General features: G+C 34.6%; 1 protein-coding gene across 3 annotated transcripts in view; it reads left to right on the top strand.

Moving 5' to 3' along the window:
* Positions 1-21,482, top strand: part of LOC149801591 (NBAS subunit of NRZ tethering complex-like) — a 249,282-nt gene that overhangs the window by 76,515 nt on the left and 151,285 nt on the right. For all 3 annotated transcript variants that reach the window (XM_089955839.1, XM_089955838.1, XM_089955840.1), the window contains exons 17-22: positions 1,805-1,956; positions 8,519-8,653; positions 14,912-14,990; positions 17,232-17,336; positions 20,203-20,267; positions 20,670-20,741. In XM_089955839.1, coding sequence (XP_089811965.1) covers positions 1,805-1,956; positions 8,519-8,653; positions 14,912-14,990; positions 17,232-17,336; positions 20,203-20,267; positions 20,670-20,741 — 608 coding nt within the window. The remainder of the gene's footprint in view (positions 1-1,804; positions 1,957-8,518; positions 8,654-14,911; positions 14,991-17,231; positions 17,337-20,202; positions 20,268-20,669; positions 20,742-21,482) is intronic.

Here is a 21,482-nt window from a genome sequence, read left to right as displayed (position 1 = left end):
CCAACCTAATTTAATGCCAACACTTGACTACGTGTATAATTTTGCTCTTACTGTACTAAAAATACACAGGTACCCTAATCTTGATCCAAACCATGAATAAATTATGTTTGGAGCTGAGACTACAGGTGTAAAACCCTTCAAGTACATGGCCCCTTAGCTAAACCTATAATAAAAGATGGCATTGTAGCATGAGAGATTCCAGATCCACACATAGCCCCAGATTCTATGTGACATTCATGTTTACAGTGTCCTTTTTCAGCAATCTAGGTATCATTTGAAACTGGAGAAATTGTTCTTTTCAATGAACTATTTTTTTATAAGTACAACCTGAGATAAGTTAAGAGATAATTTCATTATTTTGTGATTTTTGTTTAATCAAACTGTGACACTTTCACCCAAGATCACTGGTATTTTCACGACTGTGCAACATTAGGGACCAACCATTTAATATTTTTCTTTTCCCTAATGAGAGTTTGTTTTCAACTGCTATTAAAGATATAATCAGTTCTTTTTGCTACAAATCGGAACAAGAATATGTGTTTCAAGCTATTTGAGGTCCAGAAATTTAAAAGAAAAAAACATTCTCTCCCCTCCCAACCTGATCCTTGAAAATTAAATACTTGGTCATTTTTTATATATTGCCATGTCAAAGTGATGATGCCATCATATACCTCTCTAAGTATGTCCTTATTTTTCAAATGAAAGTGTTGCTAACTTCCATTTAAAAGAACTCCAAGCATCTTAGCAATTTCCACAAACTTTGGTACAACATAATCCTTTTAGTCAGACCTACATATCTACAGTTATTCAAAAATTCCTTTCAAAGGTAAGATTGCTGATTGGCCAGAATAATTGAATGGTTATTACATCATGATCCCAATTAAATTTTGACCAGTCAGCTGTTGTCTTGACATTGTCAATGTATCAGTAACACTATTCAGTTATAGATAGATATACCAGTGACCTGGGGTGAGCTTAACACCATCAGATCAGATGAAAAATCACCAAATTTTGACGATTTTAACTTTCATTGCTATAACTAAATGTGTGATAACTCATTTAAAATCTAAATTTCTTGACATTAAAATAATGCCTATATTACTGACAGGAGTCACTGTCAACATGAACGCCAGAAGAAATGAAGTGCTTAGTGTGAAACTGCAGTTTCTCTGTTTAGTATAAAAACATAGATCTTATTATATATTTATGGGATTATATAATACAAGGGTTTTAATCCAGCTGTATTCACTCCAAAACAATATTTGCTTGAGTTGGACCCATTCTCCTGTCATATCTGTATCAGGTACCTGTGCAAAAAAGCTTCCTTTGTAACCTGTTCTAGGCTGGCAAGAAATAGGCAAATGTTGGCAAGAATAATTGATGCAGGTTTAGATTTTAAGTACTGTCGAACTTCAGCGCTTATTAAGAGGGCAGAAAATGCACACTGATTTATTCTCAAGATGCAAATCTACATCTATTGGATTCAAAGTTGAGTTCAGTTTCCCTCAGCATAGCCAGATGTTACCTGGTCTTGTAATGAGGATAAGTCGGTTTCCTTTTCCCTGCTTAGTGGTTTTGTGTTCTGGCCCTTCTCAGTGGGTTGCATGCTATAACCCTGTCCAGGTCTGCTGTAGTGTTGTGTTGCAGGGCAAGTCACTTTACTCCCATTGTCATGGCATTAAATGCTAGTAGTCTTTCATGTGTTGATGTGTAATTAAATCACCCAGCAACCAATCAGTCAGTCATTGAGAGTCAGTGAGTGTTAGGTACAGTGACTTTAATGACTTAATTCCTGTACTTACAGAGCAAGATCAAGAAACGGGCCTGGGTGCTGCATGAATGTATGGAAAGGATTTCAGAAAATATTGATGCCATGAAGGAGTTATTAGAATTTGGTCTGCATGGAACTGACTTGCCAGCACTTATTGCCATTGGCAAAGGGGAGGATCATGGCAGGTTTGTGTTATGTGTCTTATGTGTGAATGGTGAGACATAGTTATTACTTTTCTGTGGCCACCAGCACTGGTAGAGTAGGTAAGTTATCTTGGTACAGTTTTTGAAAGTCAAATCATCTGCAATGTTATACTGACCTTTTTTTTTCTTTTTCACCAACACTTTTCTGAAAATGATAATATTTTTGCCATCTTGGATAATTGTTGCCATTTTCCCTATCCTGTATAGATTACAATTGTACAATTTTCATTTATTGCATCATTCTTGTTCCAAATCAGATAAAGGGAAAGAAAGAAGAAATAATGTCTTTTACTTTACTGAATTAGTTTGTATTTTAAAATGAATTGTAATAATAGTTCTTAAAAGAAAAGTCCACAAATCAGACCAATGTTGTCCTTCAAAAATAGATGTTACTCTCAAAGGAGAGAATACATCACAAACCTAAATCATACATTATATATATATATATATATATATATATATATATATATATATATATATATATATATATATATATATATATATATATATATATATATATATATATCTGTATATATATATATATATATATATATATATATATATATACTCACACACACACAAATACATACATACACAGTAAAACCTGTCTTAAAAGACCACTGCTATGTGAGATGGCATGTCTTGAGAGACCATGTTCTCAGTGCACAGATTTATTGATTATATAGACCATTCTTAATGAGATCCTCATGAATATTAATGTATTGCGAAAACAAGGCTAAGCTAGGCAGATCGAGAAAAAAATAGGGTTTCCTACTGTACATCGAGTAACAATCTGAGCTGTTTGCTAGCTATTTCTTTTGCATTTGTTGAGAATTTCATCACTGGTGTCTCTGAAGTAAAAAAATAAACCATGAGCTAATTGCAATAATTAGTTGTCAAAAAAAATCAGCACAGACCATTGAAATTATATCACTGTAGTAAATAAAAATGCCAGAATATGCAACAAAATAGGGAGGAAAAAAAATCACACACACACACACATATATATATTCTTTCATTGTAGTAAGTTAATGTCTCATACATCAATTCATAATCTCATAATCACAGATATGAATGTGCTGCGTGGAGGTACGCCCAGTTTTTGATGACCCCGTTTTGTGGAATGGGACTAAGGGTAACATTTTTAGAAACCTACCATTATAAAACACACATACATACACTCATTATCTTCATCGACAGAACCTATTTTGTATTTGGATTTCTCTTTATTACATCATTCAATTGCAAAAAAATACAAACACACCAACAATCATCCAGTTTCTTACCTTAAAATTCGGCCCCTCATCACGACATATTGTAACAATCCATTTTCTGATGGAATATTGTGGAAGCTTAAATCTATGTGAATTCTAGCATTGCCATTGTGCAATGAAACACAACAATATTCATCACGATTTTTTCCCTTGCCAGTAATAATTGTAGCAGCCATGGATGCGAGATAAATTCTAGCTGTGCCTAGCTTAGCCTCGTTTTGGATTTGTTGACCCAGGGTCACATGAATGCATTCTGAGAATGGTCTATAGTATTATGACCTGATATGAGAGACCAACTGTCTTGAGAGACCATAAACTGCTGTTGTGTAATGTATATATGCAGTTTATTTGGACAAATCAGTAGAACAAAAAACATAGACCATGATCTGCAATGGCAGATCTGGATCTGTGTTGTTTGCAGTTGGACCCAATATATTAGTGAGAAAAGACAGCATGTGCTTTCATAGTACACTATTTCCAACATTATTAAGATAAAAATTGCAGAAAAATATCAGTGTGAGCATCTCTTTGGCCCAATGTAACAGATTTGATTTTGATGCATTTTGCAACCGTCTCATAAAACTTGACTCTACAGTTTAAGTGAACCATTTGTCGTAAAACTTAAAATATTACTCCTGATTTGGAAAGTTAATCAGATTATACATATGCAGGAGTTTGATTACTCAGAATTTTGTTTAGTAAGATCTGGAGTCAAGTGAAATTTTATGATGTCCTATTTATTTTCATTGCAAGCATACCAGGGAGTCACTGTGGCTAGACTTGCAGTCCAAAGGGTGTGAATTTGATTTCCATGATTGTGGATTATAATGATCATTTATAAACATGATATTGCACATCTAAGTTTTGTCCATGATTATAGATTATATTTTAAGAAAATCTTAATTTGTAAACAACCTGTTTACTTGGATTTTGAGTTCAAAACCCTGGTTTACCTGATGGCTATCATATTGTTTTCTAAAATTTAAGTTAAAGACCTGACCTTTTTACAACTCAGAATGTTCTGGAAATGTATGTTTGACCCATTTCCTGGTTATCTTATAGTTTTTTATATTAGGTTGGTTTCATCAAAATTATTTATGTCTATCTTTAAGTTCAGTTGTGTTTAGATTTAATTTGTGAGGAATTTTTCATTTACATGGACTCTTTTTGACTAAATCATTATTTTGGAATTATTGTGAATTCATTCAAGGGCATTCTGGATTATATCATTGAAATACATCAAGACTGTTGGCACATTTGGTCACCCACAACAATTGGCAGATCAGCACATTCAATACTAGAATTCAATTGGAACACTACTTTTGGATTTGTGATAGAAGGATTATTTGGGATTTAATTCAGAATACAGTAAATGTCTTTTAAATTTTCACTTTGTATTCAACTGAAAATAATAATTATTTGTTGAATTTTACTAAGCTTGTTGGTTTTGCTTTTTCTACTACTTTGTTCAGACCATAAAATTAAAACATCCCTAATTACTAATTGGAAACCTACAGCAAAAAATAAACATAGTTCCAGTTAAATATCTTATCAGTAACTTCAATAATTTTATTCTTCTTTTCCATGGATTCTGGATTTCATTTGTCTCGGGGCACTCTTTCTAAGAATTTTGCTATTTATAGTGTCTTCTGGTTTATTTTCCTTCAACTGTATCCTTTTCTTTGTTGGAATTGACCCTTTCTCCCCAGTCCTTATGTTTTCTTTATATCTGAATCTGTGTCCTTTTTGTTATTTTTGAGGTGTATGTGCACCGACTAGGAAAGCATTGTTTCTGTAAATTTATTCCCTTGTTAGTGTTACAGTAGATATTATCCCTTAGATATTTGTACTGGCCATAATATTGCAGTCTGTAATGTACGGTAAGTGGCTTGGCAAAAACAGGATAAAATAAGTATCCAATTTAGTGGACACAAATGAGCAGAGGAGGCCCAGATTGGGTAAGTTTGTTTTCATCCTATAGCATTACATTCATTTAATCAGTGACTGGAAATGAAGCATTTTGTATGTTTGATAAAGTGGTAAACTACTTCCTCCAATTCTGTGTCCAAAGCCTTCTGTGTGTCAGACACGTGTATCCTCAGGAGTTTTAAACAGTATTATTTACATGTTCTCTATCATAAGCAAATAAATTATAAGTAGATATACAGAAATACTTACCAATTATTGTGTTAGTTTGATTCAATATTTTGCCTTCTTATTTCTGAATTTTGAAACAATTCATGCCTTTGTTATAGATGATTCCCAATTTCTATATGGGCATGAATGTGTTTTCCAGTTTCCCAGTGTGAAACAGTAGTACAGGAAGCTCTCATCTTACCTCACATGTGACCTTTTTCCTGACTCATGGACTTGGGTGTCATTTTTCTTATTTTTTTACATGTGGCTATTTTTCCTGGAAAACTAATCATATAGCCAGGCAGTTATTGGCAGAATGTTTATGACTTTTGACATGAAACTTAATTACAATAATGTTCTTAAGTGGCATTTAACACATTCATGGAAATTGTCTCCATGTTGAGAATGAAACTCCCAGTTTAGTATAGAAGAAATATTTGTGAAAAAAAATAATTGAAACCATATTACCTGTATGTTTACGCATGTACCTCAAACATAAATGCTTAAATACAGGACTATGTCTTAACTGAAAAAATTATAAAAGGCATACTTGTAAGCCTTAAGATTGAAATGACCTATAGTTTTATTTTATTCCGTTTTTGGGAAACATGTACACAAGTCTTGTTCCACCATTACTCTTCTCTTTCTTTCTCCTTGATATGAACTGACCCTCTTGTTTCCAAAGCAAAAGCAATTCTTTGTAGTAAACAAAGTTTTGATAATGTGACTTTATACTTACCTTGTAGTGTATGGCCAGGACAATAATGATGTGCTTATGTGCCATTAAGCAGTATCCTACTAACTATAGTTTATCCTTTTTAACAATATGACTTTTATTTTCTCAGCCTGCTTCTGGTATATAAGTCTAAAAGATAAATATTTACATCATACATGAACTTTGTTTGGTTCAGTTTGGTAAGCATATTTTTTATTTTTCATAACAAAATAATTTTAAAAAAAATAATTTTGCCCAAATTAATTTATGAATATTACAAATTTATAAACTTGTTTTATATGTGTAACATAGATCAACATGGTGACAAAATAGAATTTTGGGGAAAACATTCAGGCCAAATCCAGTTTTTTATCAGTGGCTGTTAATGTATTTAGTAATCTTTTGCAAGACCCATAATCATCCTAAGATTTTCAGGAGACCAGCTGTTTTCTGTTGGAATTTTTACATAAATTCTCTACTCCACTAAATATTTTGTTGTTTGTTGATTCAGTGTGTTTTATGTTTATTGGCCCTCTCTGTTCACTATCTTGACCTGGTCTTTATATCTCACACAGTGTTTCCTTGCCTATTATAGTGTAGCTAGCGAATTAAATGCATCTGTGTCAATGCTTTCTTTTTATATGAACAAACTTGTTAACATTAGCATGACCAGAGCATCTGTCATGGATGTGGGAGGTACTGGTTCAAACCCTGGTGGAGTCATACCATAAACTTAAAAAATGGTGCTCATAGCTGGCTCACTTGATGCTCAGCATTCTGAGCTTAGTGTTGGGACTGGTTATCCTGGAGCCAGGATAACCTGACTGGGTGGGATGTGATGCCACATGTCTGCAGCATGATGTCTCAGTGCTAGAAACCACTATAAACTTCCACACTGCAGACATCATAGCGATATGACTGAAATAATGTTAAAGCTATGTTAAATATCCAAATGTCACCGACATAAATGTCGGCACGGCGTCTTGTATGAGTATCAGCTATATCGTAATCTCCTTCATCTCACTTTAGTTAGTTTTTAAATGACAACTTACACAACAATTAATATACACAGCAAATTCATGTAGCATAAAGTACTGGCCAGTTAATTAGGAGTTGGTGCAGCATTTAGCCAACATATTTCATATTCCTTTATTTTAAGATAAATTTCTTTTCTATTTTTTTTTTTAATAAAATATGGATGTAATGTGGGTTTTTTTGTGCTATAAATCAGAGCAAGATAGTTTTTTTAAAGCCAGTTGAGAGCTGAAATAAAAAAAATATTATGGTGTGCTAAGAGACACTGCAGTACACAAAATTTCTGGTACCCAGCTCTGTCCAGTATAGCACCATGGCATTCCGAAGGCATGGTCATATTGACATGAGGTTTTTGTTAAAATATTTCTCATCAAATTTTTTTGGTTTTAAATTAAAATGGTGCTTGTCAAACATGCCTCCAGACATTGTGGCTATCTTGAAAATCAATGCTCAATACTTGTCCTGCATATATAGTTGTATCTACATGGGGTTTTTACTGCAAGGCTTTGTAGGTGGTCTTGTTAGTCCTCATCATACTAGCCTGAGCCATCAGCTAATTTCTTTTTTTTTTTACAAATGTACCCAGAATGAAATAGTTTTGCTGAAACTTCAAAGAAAACTGGTTACCTTTGAAACATAGATCCTTCAGCATAAATACTAAGCAAATGAAAAAAAAATCAGTCTCAATCAGTATTCTACAATTATTTTATGTTGTTGCCGCAATAAAAAATGGGCATTTGTTTCATCCTCCAAAGCTGTTCTTTAGTGGTGACTTAAGTAATGCATGCTTCTTTCACCAAACTTAGATAAAAGCATTGGAAACTGATGGATTGTTGCATTTTCCAAAGTGACTGGAACACGTTTATTGTATCGTGAAAGTTTCCTTTTTGCATGAAAAAAGTTTATGATCTCTACTATTGGCATCATGAACTCAAATTAAATTTCCAATCTTTTGAAACAATAGATATCTGGCTGTTAAGTTTATGAAGGTGGGGTATCTCGCAAAGATGTTTGTTTAATTTTTAAATAATAGTGTTATAAGCTGATGCAAAGTATTGCTACTCACACTTAGATTGAATGGTGCTAATGGCTTAGATAATGCACTAGTAATTTAAATGTAAAAATTTGTGCTTTGTTAGAATCATGACAGGAATTGCTAGGATGCCAGTAATGGTTTTATTTTGTTGTAATTTGTTGACTTTGTTGGTAGTATTTAAGAATAAGCTGAACATATTACAGTCTAAATGCCAGATTATTAATTTTTCAATTTTTTGTGGGGAAAGTGCTGAATTGTCAAGAATTAATGCTCTTCTTTCCCCTGATCAGCTTATTCATCTTTGATGATTTTGCACTATTGAAGTTTATTTTGTTGTCATTATTTCAGATTTATGCTTTGTGATCCTTTGGAAGGAATGTATGAAGATGTGATGGATGAGTTTGATCAAGAAACTGATGTGAAAAGAGAGGAACTGAAGAGCCAGAAACAGAAAGAACTGTTGATGCTGGTGAACTTTGACAAGTAAGCCAAATCAGCAGTTTCCATTTGACATCATAATCTTTCGTTTTCATCTTTTGGTTATTCATACAAATGGAATTGTACCAAAAAATTGTTCAATGAAAATTGCAATGAAATACAGTGACTTAAGGTATAAAATAAATATTGATTGTGTCTATGTGTGTGTGTGTGTGTGAGAGTGAGTGTGTGTGTGTGTGTGTGTGAGTGAGTGTGTGTGTGTGTGTGTACCATTTATACTTGCTAATAAGTCGACACCCCCACCCCACCCCCATATTAGGGCTACAAAAACACCAATTTCTCTTTGACCATCCTATAAGTCAGAATGTATTTTGCAAGTCAGATCTGCCTGAAGGGGAGACCTGTCATCAATGAGTCAGAGTTGCAAAAATTTAAAAGCCCAGCTGGATGGATGGATGAATTTACTGTCATACAGGTGCTTGTATAGAGACTGAGCTTGGGGTCTGTAAGTAACACTTTGATCATACAGTCTGTGAAATCTGTTAAAGGCTGCAACTGAACACGTCAAATCTGTGGCATGACCACATGAGTTCAAGTAACCACCCTCTGTTAAGTGCCATTCAGCAAGCTCACGGCTCAATCAGAGGCTTGTCAAATGGGTGGCAAGATTACAGAGATTTCAAGTAACCACCCTCTGTTATGTGGCATTCAGCAAGCTCACCACTCAGTCAAAGGGTTGTCAAATGGGTGGCAAGATCACACAGAGTTCAAATAACCACTCTCTGTTATCTGGCACTGAGCAAATATCAAACTCGAGGCTCAGTCTTAGAGTTGTTGCATGGGAAAACAAAGAGGTTACTGCCTTTAGAAGCTAACGGTATTAAGGTCCAACATTCACTGGAAGATGTAGAGCTCTACTAGGGATTGAACAAGTTCATGTACTAAATTGGTGGCTTGACCAAAAGGATTGTCAAATACATGTTTTGAATCTGAAACATGGTGGACTTAAGGGAAGTAGATCAAAATCTGTTCTGTTTTTTTTCCAACTATAATAGGTATTTTTACCATACAGCTGCTAATTTCATTTGATGTTTTTGTAGCTCTAATGGTCATAGACCAGAACAGATTAATGTACATATTCACTTATAAGTCAACCTGTTTTTAATGAAAATTTGATTTGTGCAGAATAAGGGTAATTTTGGAAACTCTAGATGTCTGCAGTATACAAAAATGCTATCGATTAAAATACTTTTATGTTTTCATGCCTCTATTCCCATTCTGAAATGTGTATATGGTGTGCAATGTCAAACCACCCTGAGTGCTGCATGGAGGCATTTTTAATAGCCCAAAGGCCACACCTTTTGATGCCAATCATTTTGCAGGCCACAGGATGCAGCTTGGCAGGCTGCATGTGGCCCATGTGCCGCATGTTTGAGATCCCTGCTTTAGATCAAGCCTTGAATTTAGTACATGTCTTGTTCAGTGCCAAGTTGAGTTCCAACTCTTCCAGTGACTGTTTGACCCAAATCCCTTAGCTTGTTTTTCCAAGTGACAACCCTTTGATTGAGCCGTGAGCTTGCTGAATGCCACATAGCAGAGAGTGGTTACTTGAACTCTCTGTGATCTTGCCACCCATTTGACAACCCTTTGATTGAGCCATGAGTTTGCTGAATGCCACGTAACAGAGGGTGGTTACTTGAACTCTGTGATCTTGCCACCCATTTGACAACCCTTTAATTGAGCCATGAGCTTGTTGAATACCACGTAACAGAGGGTGGTCACTTGAACTCTGTGATCTTGCCACCCATTTGACAACCCTTTAATTGAGCCATGAGCTTGCTGAATGCCACATAACAGAGGGTGGTTACTTGAACTCTGTGATCTTGCTACCCATTTTACAACCCTTTGATTGAGCCATGAGCTTGCTGAATGCCACATAACAGAGGGTGGTCACTTGAACTCTCTGTGATCTTGCTACCCATTTTACAACTCTTTGATTGAGCCATGAGTTTGCTGAATGCTACATGACAGAGGGTGGTCACTGTGATCTTGCCACCCATTTGACAACCCTTTGATCGAGCCATGAGCTTGCTGAATGCCATGTAACAGAGGGTATTCACTTGAACTCTCTTTGATCCTGCCACCCATTTTACAACCCTTAGATCGAGCCATGAGCTTGCTGAATGCCACGTAACAGAGGGTATTCACTTGAACTCTCTGTGATCTTGCCACCCATTTGACAACCCTTTAATTGAGCCATGAGCTTGTTGAATGCCACATAACAGAGGGTGGTCACTTGAACTCTCTGTGATCTTGCCACCCATTTTACAACTCTTTGATCGAGCCATGAGCTTGCTGAATGCCACGTAACAGAGGGTATTCACTTGAACTCTCTCTGATCCTGCCACCCATTTTACAACCCTTTGATCGAGCCATGAGGTTGCTGAATGCCATGTAACAGAGGGTGGTTACTTGAACTCTGTGATCTTGCCACCCATTTGACAACCCTTTGATTGAGCCATGAGTTTGCTGAATGCCACTTAACAGAGGGTAGTTACTTGAACTCTCTGTGATCTTGCCACCCATTTGACTCATGTTCAGTTGCGTTGCAGCCTTTAATAGATTTCACACTCAGTAGACAGAACCAAAGCTCAGTCTCTGCTTAAGCACCCACATATGACAGAGAAGCAAAGGAAATACAGTTGGACGATATTTATGATGACCAGACATGATGATTTACAATGACTAGATGATGATGGAGGATTTCATAACTTGATTGGACAAGGAGGATGAATTATTGGACTTTGCACCAGATGATATTAGAGTTACATGTATAGGAAGGATACTGTGATTCATAAGAAATGTGGACTTACTTTTCATTGTTTATTTGTGAGATGTGTGGAATGAATGTATTATGGGATATTGGGAATCGGATCATTCTAAATTATTTTTATGCCAGTATGTGACCTTTAAATAAGGTGATGGATTTATCATAGAAATAGATTTAAAATGTCAAGCATTATGGATTTTAATGGATTTAATTAGAACAAATTGTATATTGCCAATTTTTGACATTCTGCTCAATAATACAAGCTTATTTTACTCTTTTATTGTTACTTTCAATTTATTTCTCTCTATCCACTTGGACTATTTTATTTTTCCAAAGCACAACTCTGACTCACTGAAAACAAATCAATCCTTCAGACAGCTCTGACTTGCAAATACACCCCATCTTATAAGAGGGTCAAAGAGAAATTGGCTTTCTGTAGCTCGAAATAGGTGGGGAGGTTGACTTACAGTCAAGTTGACTTTTAAGCAAGTATATACAGTATAGGATGGCCTTTAGTGCGTGACTTGACATGTATCCGTCTGTTAGTTCATGTTTATTTTTTCTACTCCAAAACTACTTAGAGGATTGCCATGAAACTTGACACAGACTTTCATCCCAAGGTCTGGTTGGCCCATCATCAATGAAAATGGTACTGTTTAGACAATCAGTATCACTGCTACAACAGCCAGCTTTGAAATCTTGTTATTGCTAGTCCTCTGAACAGATGTCATATCAACAAAGGGTTTTCACTAAAAGACATGATATCTAGTTGATCTCAAATAGAAGTAGTTCCAATCTGTCATCCAATATATCCACTGCAGCAGCCATCTTAAAAATCTTGTTTACTGTTACTGTGAAATGGAAAGTCATATCAACATGGAGTTTTGGGGAGAAGACTAATTATCATATATAATTGGTCCAGAATGAAAATGTTGCTGATCTGACATCAAATATGGCTGCCACTATGAAGATTTTGAAAATCTTGTCACTAATTCTCCTAAATGGATGGCATATCAACATCCGTTTTCAACAAAAGTAAAGTTTTTCTTAAATAAAACTGGTGGCAATTTTGCATCCAGTATTGGCAGGTTTGAAAATCTTATTGCTCAAGAATATCAGAGATGGTTTCAACACTCAGCAGTAAAAATGGTCTCATCTTGATTTTTCTTTTGAGACAGTAGAGTGTCAGTCCTTTCAATGGACTCTTGTTTAAAGATTTAATCCAGTTGTAAGTAATACAGAGCACTGCAAAGTTATAAATTTTAAATTATCTGCTTTGTGCAGAGGTTGTCCTCGAGACTTTTCAAGTCAGGCTCAGTTTTTATCTTTTTCCTTGAATATTTGATCCAGTGTTCACTTTTATTTAAGTTACTATTGTTGCAAAGATTTACACTGTAATATTGAATTTCTGAATGAAGTGACATGACATTTTATACACAGAATTCTGACAGGGAGATCAAGAGTGTTGCATTTTCAGAATTGTCCATTGGTACTTTACAAACTTATGGTCTTCAGAGACTTACAGATACATGTTTTGACCAGAACATTCAGTGTCACTTACAGTTTTGTACTTGGAGCCATGGTGCAGTTTGATTGTGACAACCTCAGTTTGCCACATATTCTTGATTTGGGTAGAATAATTTTGGTAAACATGGGAATTACATGTTAACATGAGAGTCCAACAAAACAAAAATGTTCGACAATAAAACAATTTAACAAGGCAGTGGCTGTTTGGAATGCAGTATTTACGTGAAGATCACTGCTGTGACATACTGTGTAGGGCCATCATAGGATTGTTGATACTGCTGCTGTGACAGACTGTGTAGAACTGTCTTAGGATTGGTGACACTACTACTGTGACATGCTATATAGGACTGTCATAGGATTGTTGATACCATTGCTATGACATATTATGTAGGACCATCGTTGATTGTTGACACAACTGCAGTGACATGTATGGGCATCATGGGATTGTTGACACCAGTGCTGTAACATACTAAGTAGGACTGTTATAGGACTGTTGACACCACTGCTGTGACATACTATGTAGGACTGTTATAGGATTTTTGACACCACTGCTGTGACATACTAAGTAGGACTGTTATAGGATTGTTGACACCACTGCTGTGACATACTATGTAGGACTGTCATAGGATTTTTGACACCACTGCTGTGACATACTATGTAGGACTGTTATAGGATTTTTGACACCACTGCTGTAACATACTAAGTAGGACTGTCATAGGATTCTTGACACCACTGTTGTGACATACTATGTATAACTATCATAGGATTGTTGATACCACTGCCATGACATATTATATAGGACTGTCATAGGATTGTTGACAACACTTTGGTGACCTACTGTGTAGGACTGTCATAGGATTCTTGACACCATTTCTGTGACCTACTATGTGGGACTGTCATAGGATTTTTGACACCACTGCTGTGACATGCTATGTAGGACTGTTATAGGATTTTTGACACCACTGCTGTGACATACTATGTAGGACTGTTATAGGATTTTTTGACACCACTGCTGTGACATACTATGTAGGACTGTCATAGGATTTTTGACACCACTGCTGTGACATACTATGTAGGACTGTTATAGGATTTTTGACACCAATGCTGTGACATACTATGTAGGACCATCATAGGATTTTTGACGCTACTGCTGTGACATTTTAGAGTGATGCATGTGTTTTACTATTTGTTAATGCATGTCACAAAAAAGTTATATATATGGGGTAATCATAATATCATCATTTTTTTAATTCTTACTCTGGAGGCAATTGCAGTGTCATCATTATTTTAGTCTTACTCTGGAGTCAATCATGATATCATTTTTTCAGTCTTACTCTGGAGTCCATCACAATATAATTTGTTAAGTCTTACTGTGGAGTCAATTTTAATATCACAGTTTGTTTTTCAGTATTAATCTGAAGCCAATCACAACATCATTATTTTTTTTCAGTCTTCCTCTGGAGTCAGTTATAATATCATACATTTTATTTTCAGTATTCCTATGGAGTCAGTTGTAATATCATAATTGTTTTCAGTCTTACTCTGGAGTCAGTTGTAATATCATAATTGTTTTCAGTCTTACTCTGGAGTCAATTGTAATATCTTAATTTCTTTCAGTCTTACTCTGGAGGCAATCACAACATCATTATTTTTTTCCATATTTCTCTGAAGCCAATCACAACTTCATTATTTTTTCCCCTCCTACTCATGAACCAATCACACCTTCATTCATTTTTTCAGTCTTACTCTAGAGCAAATCACAACTTCATTCCTTTTTTCAGTCTTACTCTAGAGCCAATCACAACTTCATTCATTTTTTCAGTCTTACTCTAGAGCCAATCACAACTTCATTCATTTTTTCAGTCTTAGTCTAGAGCCAATCACAGCTTCATTCATTTTTTCAGTCTTACTCTAGAGCCAATCACAACTTCATTCATTTTTTTCAGTCTTACTCTGGAGCAGAGAGAGTTATGTAGAGCCAGGAGGAAACTACTGCAATATCTTTACAGACTTAAAACCTATGAGGTCAGTAATATTTTAGTCTTTTTTTTTTGTGAGGGTGGGGCAGGCCTCCACAAACTTCCAGTGAGAGGAATATAGTTTTATATCTATCCATTTGTCTTGTACATCTTAGATCTTGTTTCTGATAGCTTTTATAGGACCTAATTTGGTTGGAATTTTATTCCTATCTTTCTGTCCATCTGGTTAAGAATGTTAACTCTGGAAAATCAACATGTACTGCACAGCTTGAAATGACTTGAGCATTACTCTATGACACCATGTGATATCTCAGCATTTGCTATTTATATATATTGTGGCACTACTAGTATGAACTCGTGGAGAATTTGGATGGTTGTAACTTCTGTCTTTTCTTAAATAATGAAAACTAAAATTGCTTACAAAATTGTAATAATCACGATAACAGTCTCATGAAAAATATAATGAAATGAGAATTTGTGAAACCTTTGCTATGTTATAACCTATCATAAATCAGTCACTTTCTTTTTTGATAGTGGTTATGATCTCAACAGTGATGTCATACTGATAAGATTTGCTCACCAAAATACACTTTTCTTTGTGTATTTGGATAGAGGAGGTTATGGTTTCCAACATGTTTCATGAATTTTTAAATACTCATTAAAATATTATTTTATGGTCATTTAGTGTCAGGATACTCTTCTCCATACTGACCCTTATTTGAGGACTGGTATTTAAATAAGGGTAGCATCAGATGTGCTCAACAGCCTATACAAAAATATTTTGATCTGGGATTGCTTGAACCCTGAGTTCAGTACTGATATAAGTTATTTAATTAGTTTTCAGGGATAGCTGTTTTTCATGAACACTTTTATAGTTCCATAAGATTTTACACAAATCCAACTGCACATTTCGAGACCAAGATCTGTCAGCACATAATGTGCCTGCAGATTAGGGTTCCTGCAGTTTTGTGGGAGTAATCAGTAGAATAAACACATAGATACTGATCTGTTGGTGCATTATGTGATTGCAGATCAGGTTCTATATTGTTTGCAGTTGGACTCAACTTGTATGTGAGTATATATGGTACACTGTCCATATTAAACTAAAGAGTCATAACACAGCTCACGTAGGATGGATTCAGATGATTTTTTGCATTTAATTGAATTATGTTAAAATAAAAGCTTTTTGTACACCTGTTTCATTAATTTATCTCTTCATTTTAGAAAATGTTCAAAAATATAATTCTGCTGACAGATTTATATTTATTGTAAATGTATTAATTTCTAAACAGAAGTTCAAACCACAGCCAATACAGATGTCTCCTTCAAAATCCATCAATTGATAATAAATTAAAAATAGTAACTTTATCTGATATGAAAGCTTATCATCATTTCATAATGTTATTTCCATAAAGTGGCAACTCTTGGCATGTGTGTGATTTGGATTTTGAAGATAGCTTTTACAATTTTTCATGTCTGCATTGTGGCAGTTTATAGTGATGTCTAGCACTGGGGCATCATGCCGTAGACATGTAGCATGATGTCCCACCCAGTCACATTATCCTGACATCAGGCTGACCAGTCCTAACAGTAACCTCTTAAAGCTGAGTGTCAAGCAAAGCCAGCTGCTAGTACCATTTTTATAAGTCTTTGGTATGACTTGGCCAGGGTTCGAACCCATGACCTCTTGCATCCAAGGCAGATGCTTTTACCACTTATGCCATCGGAGTGGTTGGGAACTCTTGGTAGTCCTTTATATGCTATGTATTTTGTGATGAGTTTCATGATTCAGCTAACAAGTGCTTTATTAAATCAAATTACCTTTCCGTTTCATGATGCAAACTTAAATTGTTATTAGGGCTGTTCCATTAAAACATACATGGGACCCAGGGAAGGCACATTTAAAGTGGTGTACTCACCCATACATGCAATTTATAATGTTCTTATCATTTTAATATGAACTTTGTGCAATCAAAGTACCCTGGCATATGTTTTTTTAAAAACTGCCTTCCGTGGGTACCATGTATGTTTAAATGGAACAGCCCTTATTTAGTCCAAAAGTTGAGATTAATAATAAAATTACTAACCCATGATTATCGAAAAACTTTAGATACATAATACATAATACAAATGTTCAAAGAAGTTATTTAGGGTGCCTGGAAAATTGGGATATCCAAAGACTTGGGTTAAAGACTGTATATATTTACTGTGTACAATGAGGATTTAAAAAAATAAATAAACTAGACTTTACTAACAAATATTCGCAACATGTTCTACATATTTGCAGTATATTCTTGGAGGTGCAAGTGCTGCAGCTGAACGCTTTGATTCCAAATATTTTGAGAAATTCCGGTCTCAGAATATTGTTGAGACAGCTCTTTACCAGGCTCAGGTAATATATATCTTAAAGTAGGAAAAAGGGAAATAAACAAAAATATACAAGTTTATTCCCCCGTCTGAAGGACTTTAAAATATTTTCTACAATTATTTTTACTTGTAAATTTTTGTTTTGTACTTGAGAGAAAGGCCACATAAGACAAGACAATGAAAATACAGAGTTAATAGAAGTACAAAATATTTGCAGTCATAAGATCTACTTGTTTTCATGCTAGTCATGAGAGTGCGGCATATTATATCATGACATTAATCTATCCATCCATCAATTTCCTACTTTGTTTCCTGACAATAACTCAAGTTCACAACCAATGGTGGCCAGACTTTGTAGATGGCATGCTTTTAGGGGAAGGAAGAAGCCTGTCAATTTCAGTGTGAAGAGGTCAGAGGTCACTGTAAATGAAAAAACAAAAATGTTACCATCCAGTAACATTACAGACTTGTTTTTCAGACCTTGACCAAGCTTTGTGGATGGCTTGCATTTTGGCTAAGGAAGGAGCCTGTTTTGATTTTTAGGTCAGAAGGTCAAAGGTCATATCACTGCACAGTAAAGTCACTTTTAAAATTTGACAGCTAAAGTTCAGAGGTCATGGTCATATTAAGTCTAATAAAAAACTAATGGTTTATGCACAGTAAATCTAGATATTGAGACTTGTTGGTCAGCAATTTAAAAATAAACTATACCATACTAGTGCAAACATAGAGACCTATTCATCACAGGGTAGGCATATTGAGCCTTTCACTGTACTCTTGTTTGTGTTTAGGAGCAACTTTATGATGAAAGTCTTTAAAATCACTAAACTGGTAAATTTTCATTAAACTATACACAAATTTATTGATAGACATTGTAGATCCCATGTTATTTGGGGTCTAAAGGTCAGAATAAATTCCTGTAGAAAGATGGGCACTCGGCTAATGATGTCTGTGGAAAACAGTTTCACCAACTGTATTTCTACACACTTGGGTTAAAAGATTCAAGATAATGAAGTCTATTTTTGTTTCTTAAGCATTAATCTGTGTTGTGATCCTAGATCTGCTTTTTCATGTACCATTTCTGTTATCAGGGATATTGACTTTCTTGATAGCAGTTGTGTTTGACAATTTAAATTCATAGAGCTAAAGATTTGGTGAATTGTGTCATCATATATTTTATTGCTTTTGTCCAAAGTTATTAAAGATGTCAGTCACTTTAAAAAAAATTAAAGCTATTTTATGAGAAGTCTCATGAAGAAAACAAGACACTCTAAGTTCAGTTAATTTTGTTGGCATATTCTTTGGTTTTGCCAAAATATTGTTACTTGATTGGACTTTTGAAAAAGATATTAATACAGAGAACCCTGCTATAACATGCAGTATTGTAGCTTGAATTTGGAAATAACATGGATATATGGCTTCCAGTTGTTTTCTTATTAGATGTATTTTTTGTAGTTGGCTCAGAACTTCAGTAATGCTGGCAGATAGCAATAATTCAGTAAGAATGAGAAACCTTCAGTTTTGAGATTATTAATAACATTCTTTGTTATTTACACAGAAATAGCATATTTTCGTTGATATTAATTTCTATTATTATGTAAAGTGTTAAGTTGTAAATTTAGCACCATGACTATAAGTGTATATACTGGCAGTTCTGTGTCTGTGACACAGAGTTCATTAACAAGGGTGAATCAATTTTAATACATTGGGAGGTCATTTAAAAGGGTTTTTGACACATTCACTTTAATGTGACAATAAACACTTAATTAATTAGGAGTAGACTGTACTACAAATGATTTTCCCACAAGAAATACAGTTTTCTGAGATTCCTGCCCTTCACTAGCTTACAGCTTGAACTTTGACCATATGCCATCTATTTTTGCTGAGATGGTTGTTGTTGTTTTTGTTGTTGTTTTATGGGGTTTAATGCTATCTTTCTTCACAAGATAGGCTATGCGTGGCAGCTATTATAGCTGTTTGAGGAAGAATTTGGTGGGGAAAACCCCAGGAAGAACCACCAACCCACGGGAAGCTACTGGCAAGCTTTCTCACATGCCCACATTGGTTGAGCATGAGACTTGAACCCATGCAGACAGAGTTGATATGGCAGTGATTTGTTGCGGTGAGCACTTTAGACCAATCAGCCACTTGGATCCCCATTACTTTGGCAGAGAACCAGTCAAGAGTGTTATGTTTGATTAATGCATCACAAAATTAAGTTTGTTATCAGTTCATTTTAACTATGTTATTTAGTCTTTAAGTCAATTGTTATTGTCTCTTCAAAGTATTATGATATTCTATTATTATGTTCTTAGTGTGCAATAACTTTGCTAGGATTCTTGGACACTTTTACATTCATTTAACAGATAAACAAGGTTGATAATCAGTTATTCTGTGTCCTTAGATTCTCTTCCAGGAAACTTTAATAAGATTTTTATTGCAGTATACTTGTCTAGATCTGCCATTAATTTCAACAAGTTGGGGTTCTTGATATCTGAAACTGTACCATATTTGTAGTTAATATGTGTTGCTTGGAATTCTTTAGTTTAATATTTGCTGTTGATTAAATTTTTTCATGAAACAGTCACTTTACAACGTGTTTTGTACTATAAATACATTACAGATTGGTTCAGCCAATATCTGTGCATTCTCACCCATTTCTCCTGTCAGCGACATTTCATCTTTGGTTAGGACCGTCATGTTATGAAACTGATTCCATTTATTATCATGATGTCATTCTGTTGACTCTGACCATTGTATTATAATGAGGTAGCAAAAACATTTAGATGAGAATTTAAATTCATAGTCTATAGCAGTGATGTGATAAAATCTGTGAAAATTGGTACATCAGAAATTAAAGTGAGTCCACAGTAGGTACATTTATTTTTCAGTGTAGTGATTGGAAAGCACTAGAAACACTGTTCACATTTCATGCAGCAGATCTGGCACCACACAGGTGAGTCACATGATGAACACCGATGAGTGAGAGACTGTAGATGAAGGAAAATGTGTGTGAGAAAGTTTTCTTACAGTTTTGTGATTCCAATTTGTTTGAATATGTTCTGAATATATATGTATAAAGACTGTTATTTAAAACAGGAAAAATAATTAAATATAGCAATACATCATTATTAGTTGGTGTTCAAAAATCAAAATATCAGGATTATTTCTGGTATGCATTTTTCTGCAGTAAAATAAAATTGTTTGAACTGTATATTATGTTTCATATATGATACTCTTTATACCTGTCAGGATAGTTGTATTGGAATCAGTCTGTTAATTTTCAGGTTTTTTTCCTAGCTAATCGGTTAGAATTATTCAAAACTTGTACATGGACCTATTTGTTATTGTGCTGTAGGTTAGCAGTTCTGTCAAACTTCCCTGAGACAACAAATCCATGTGAATACAAGTCCTTATTACCTGAAATAGGGTAAGTAGAATGTATTTCTATTGGATCCTTGCTTCTGATTAGAACATAAATAAACACATTAACAATTAACATAGTATTCACAATACAACTGCTCATTGAACCACTGACCCTTTTATAACATGGACATGGATTTTCTTATTGCTACTAACAATTTATTTCACTTATTTTGGTTATTTGCAAATGGAAGATAAATATGATATGGTTTTTGTATCATTAAATGCTCTGGGTTTTTTTTACACAACTTTGTTGGCACATATTGTAATTCTTGTATATTTTTATACATGAAAAAATCATTATTCATTTCGAAGTATAAAAAAAAGATATGTATTAAAGATTATTATTATTCTGGGGTACAGATTTTGTTAAAAATATAAAAGCATTTCCAGTTGCATAAAAGTCCTAATAGGAAAATACTCCTCCAACCTGTACTTTTCAGCTAGGGCCCACAGCAAGTGACCATAGAGAGATGGACCAATTACAGCCCTATTTCTCCCCTTGCCAACCTACTTCCCTTGGAAAATGGTTAAGCCTATCCTGTGTAAAATTTTGGTATCCACACTATTATGACTCTGTGGTTGTAAAATAAGTAATAGAAAAGAGGGAGAAGCAACAACTTTTGTAAAATTTAACAAACAATTTATTTCCCTAGAATACAAAAGTGAAAATTGTAAAAAGAACTTACGGTATTGCAAAATAAATCCCAGATAATCTTAGAAGTCTTGATGATTAAAGTTCTGAAGA

Source organism: Sinohyriopsis cumingii, chromosome 4 (genome assembly GCF_028554795.1).
Source record: "Sinohyriopsis cumingii isolate HCF-2022 chromosome 4, ASM2855479v2, whole genome shotgun sequence".
In the NCBI taxonomy this organism is placed as follows: Eukaryota; Metazoa; Mollusca; class Bivalvia; order Unionida; family Unionidae; genus Sinohyriopsis; species Sinohyriopsis cumingii.
The sequence above is the reverse complement of the archived record's forward strand: the minus strand, read 5'-3'. Positions and strand labels throughout refer to the sequence as shown.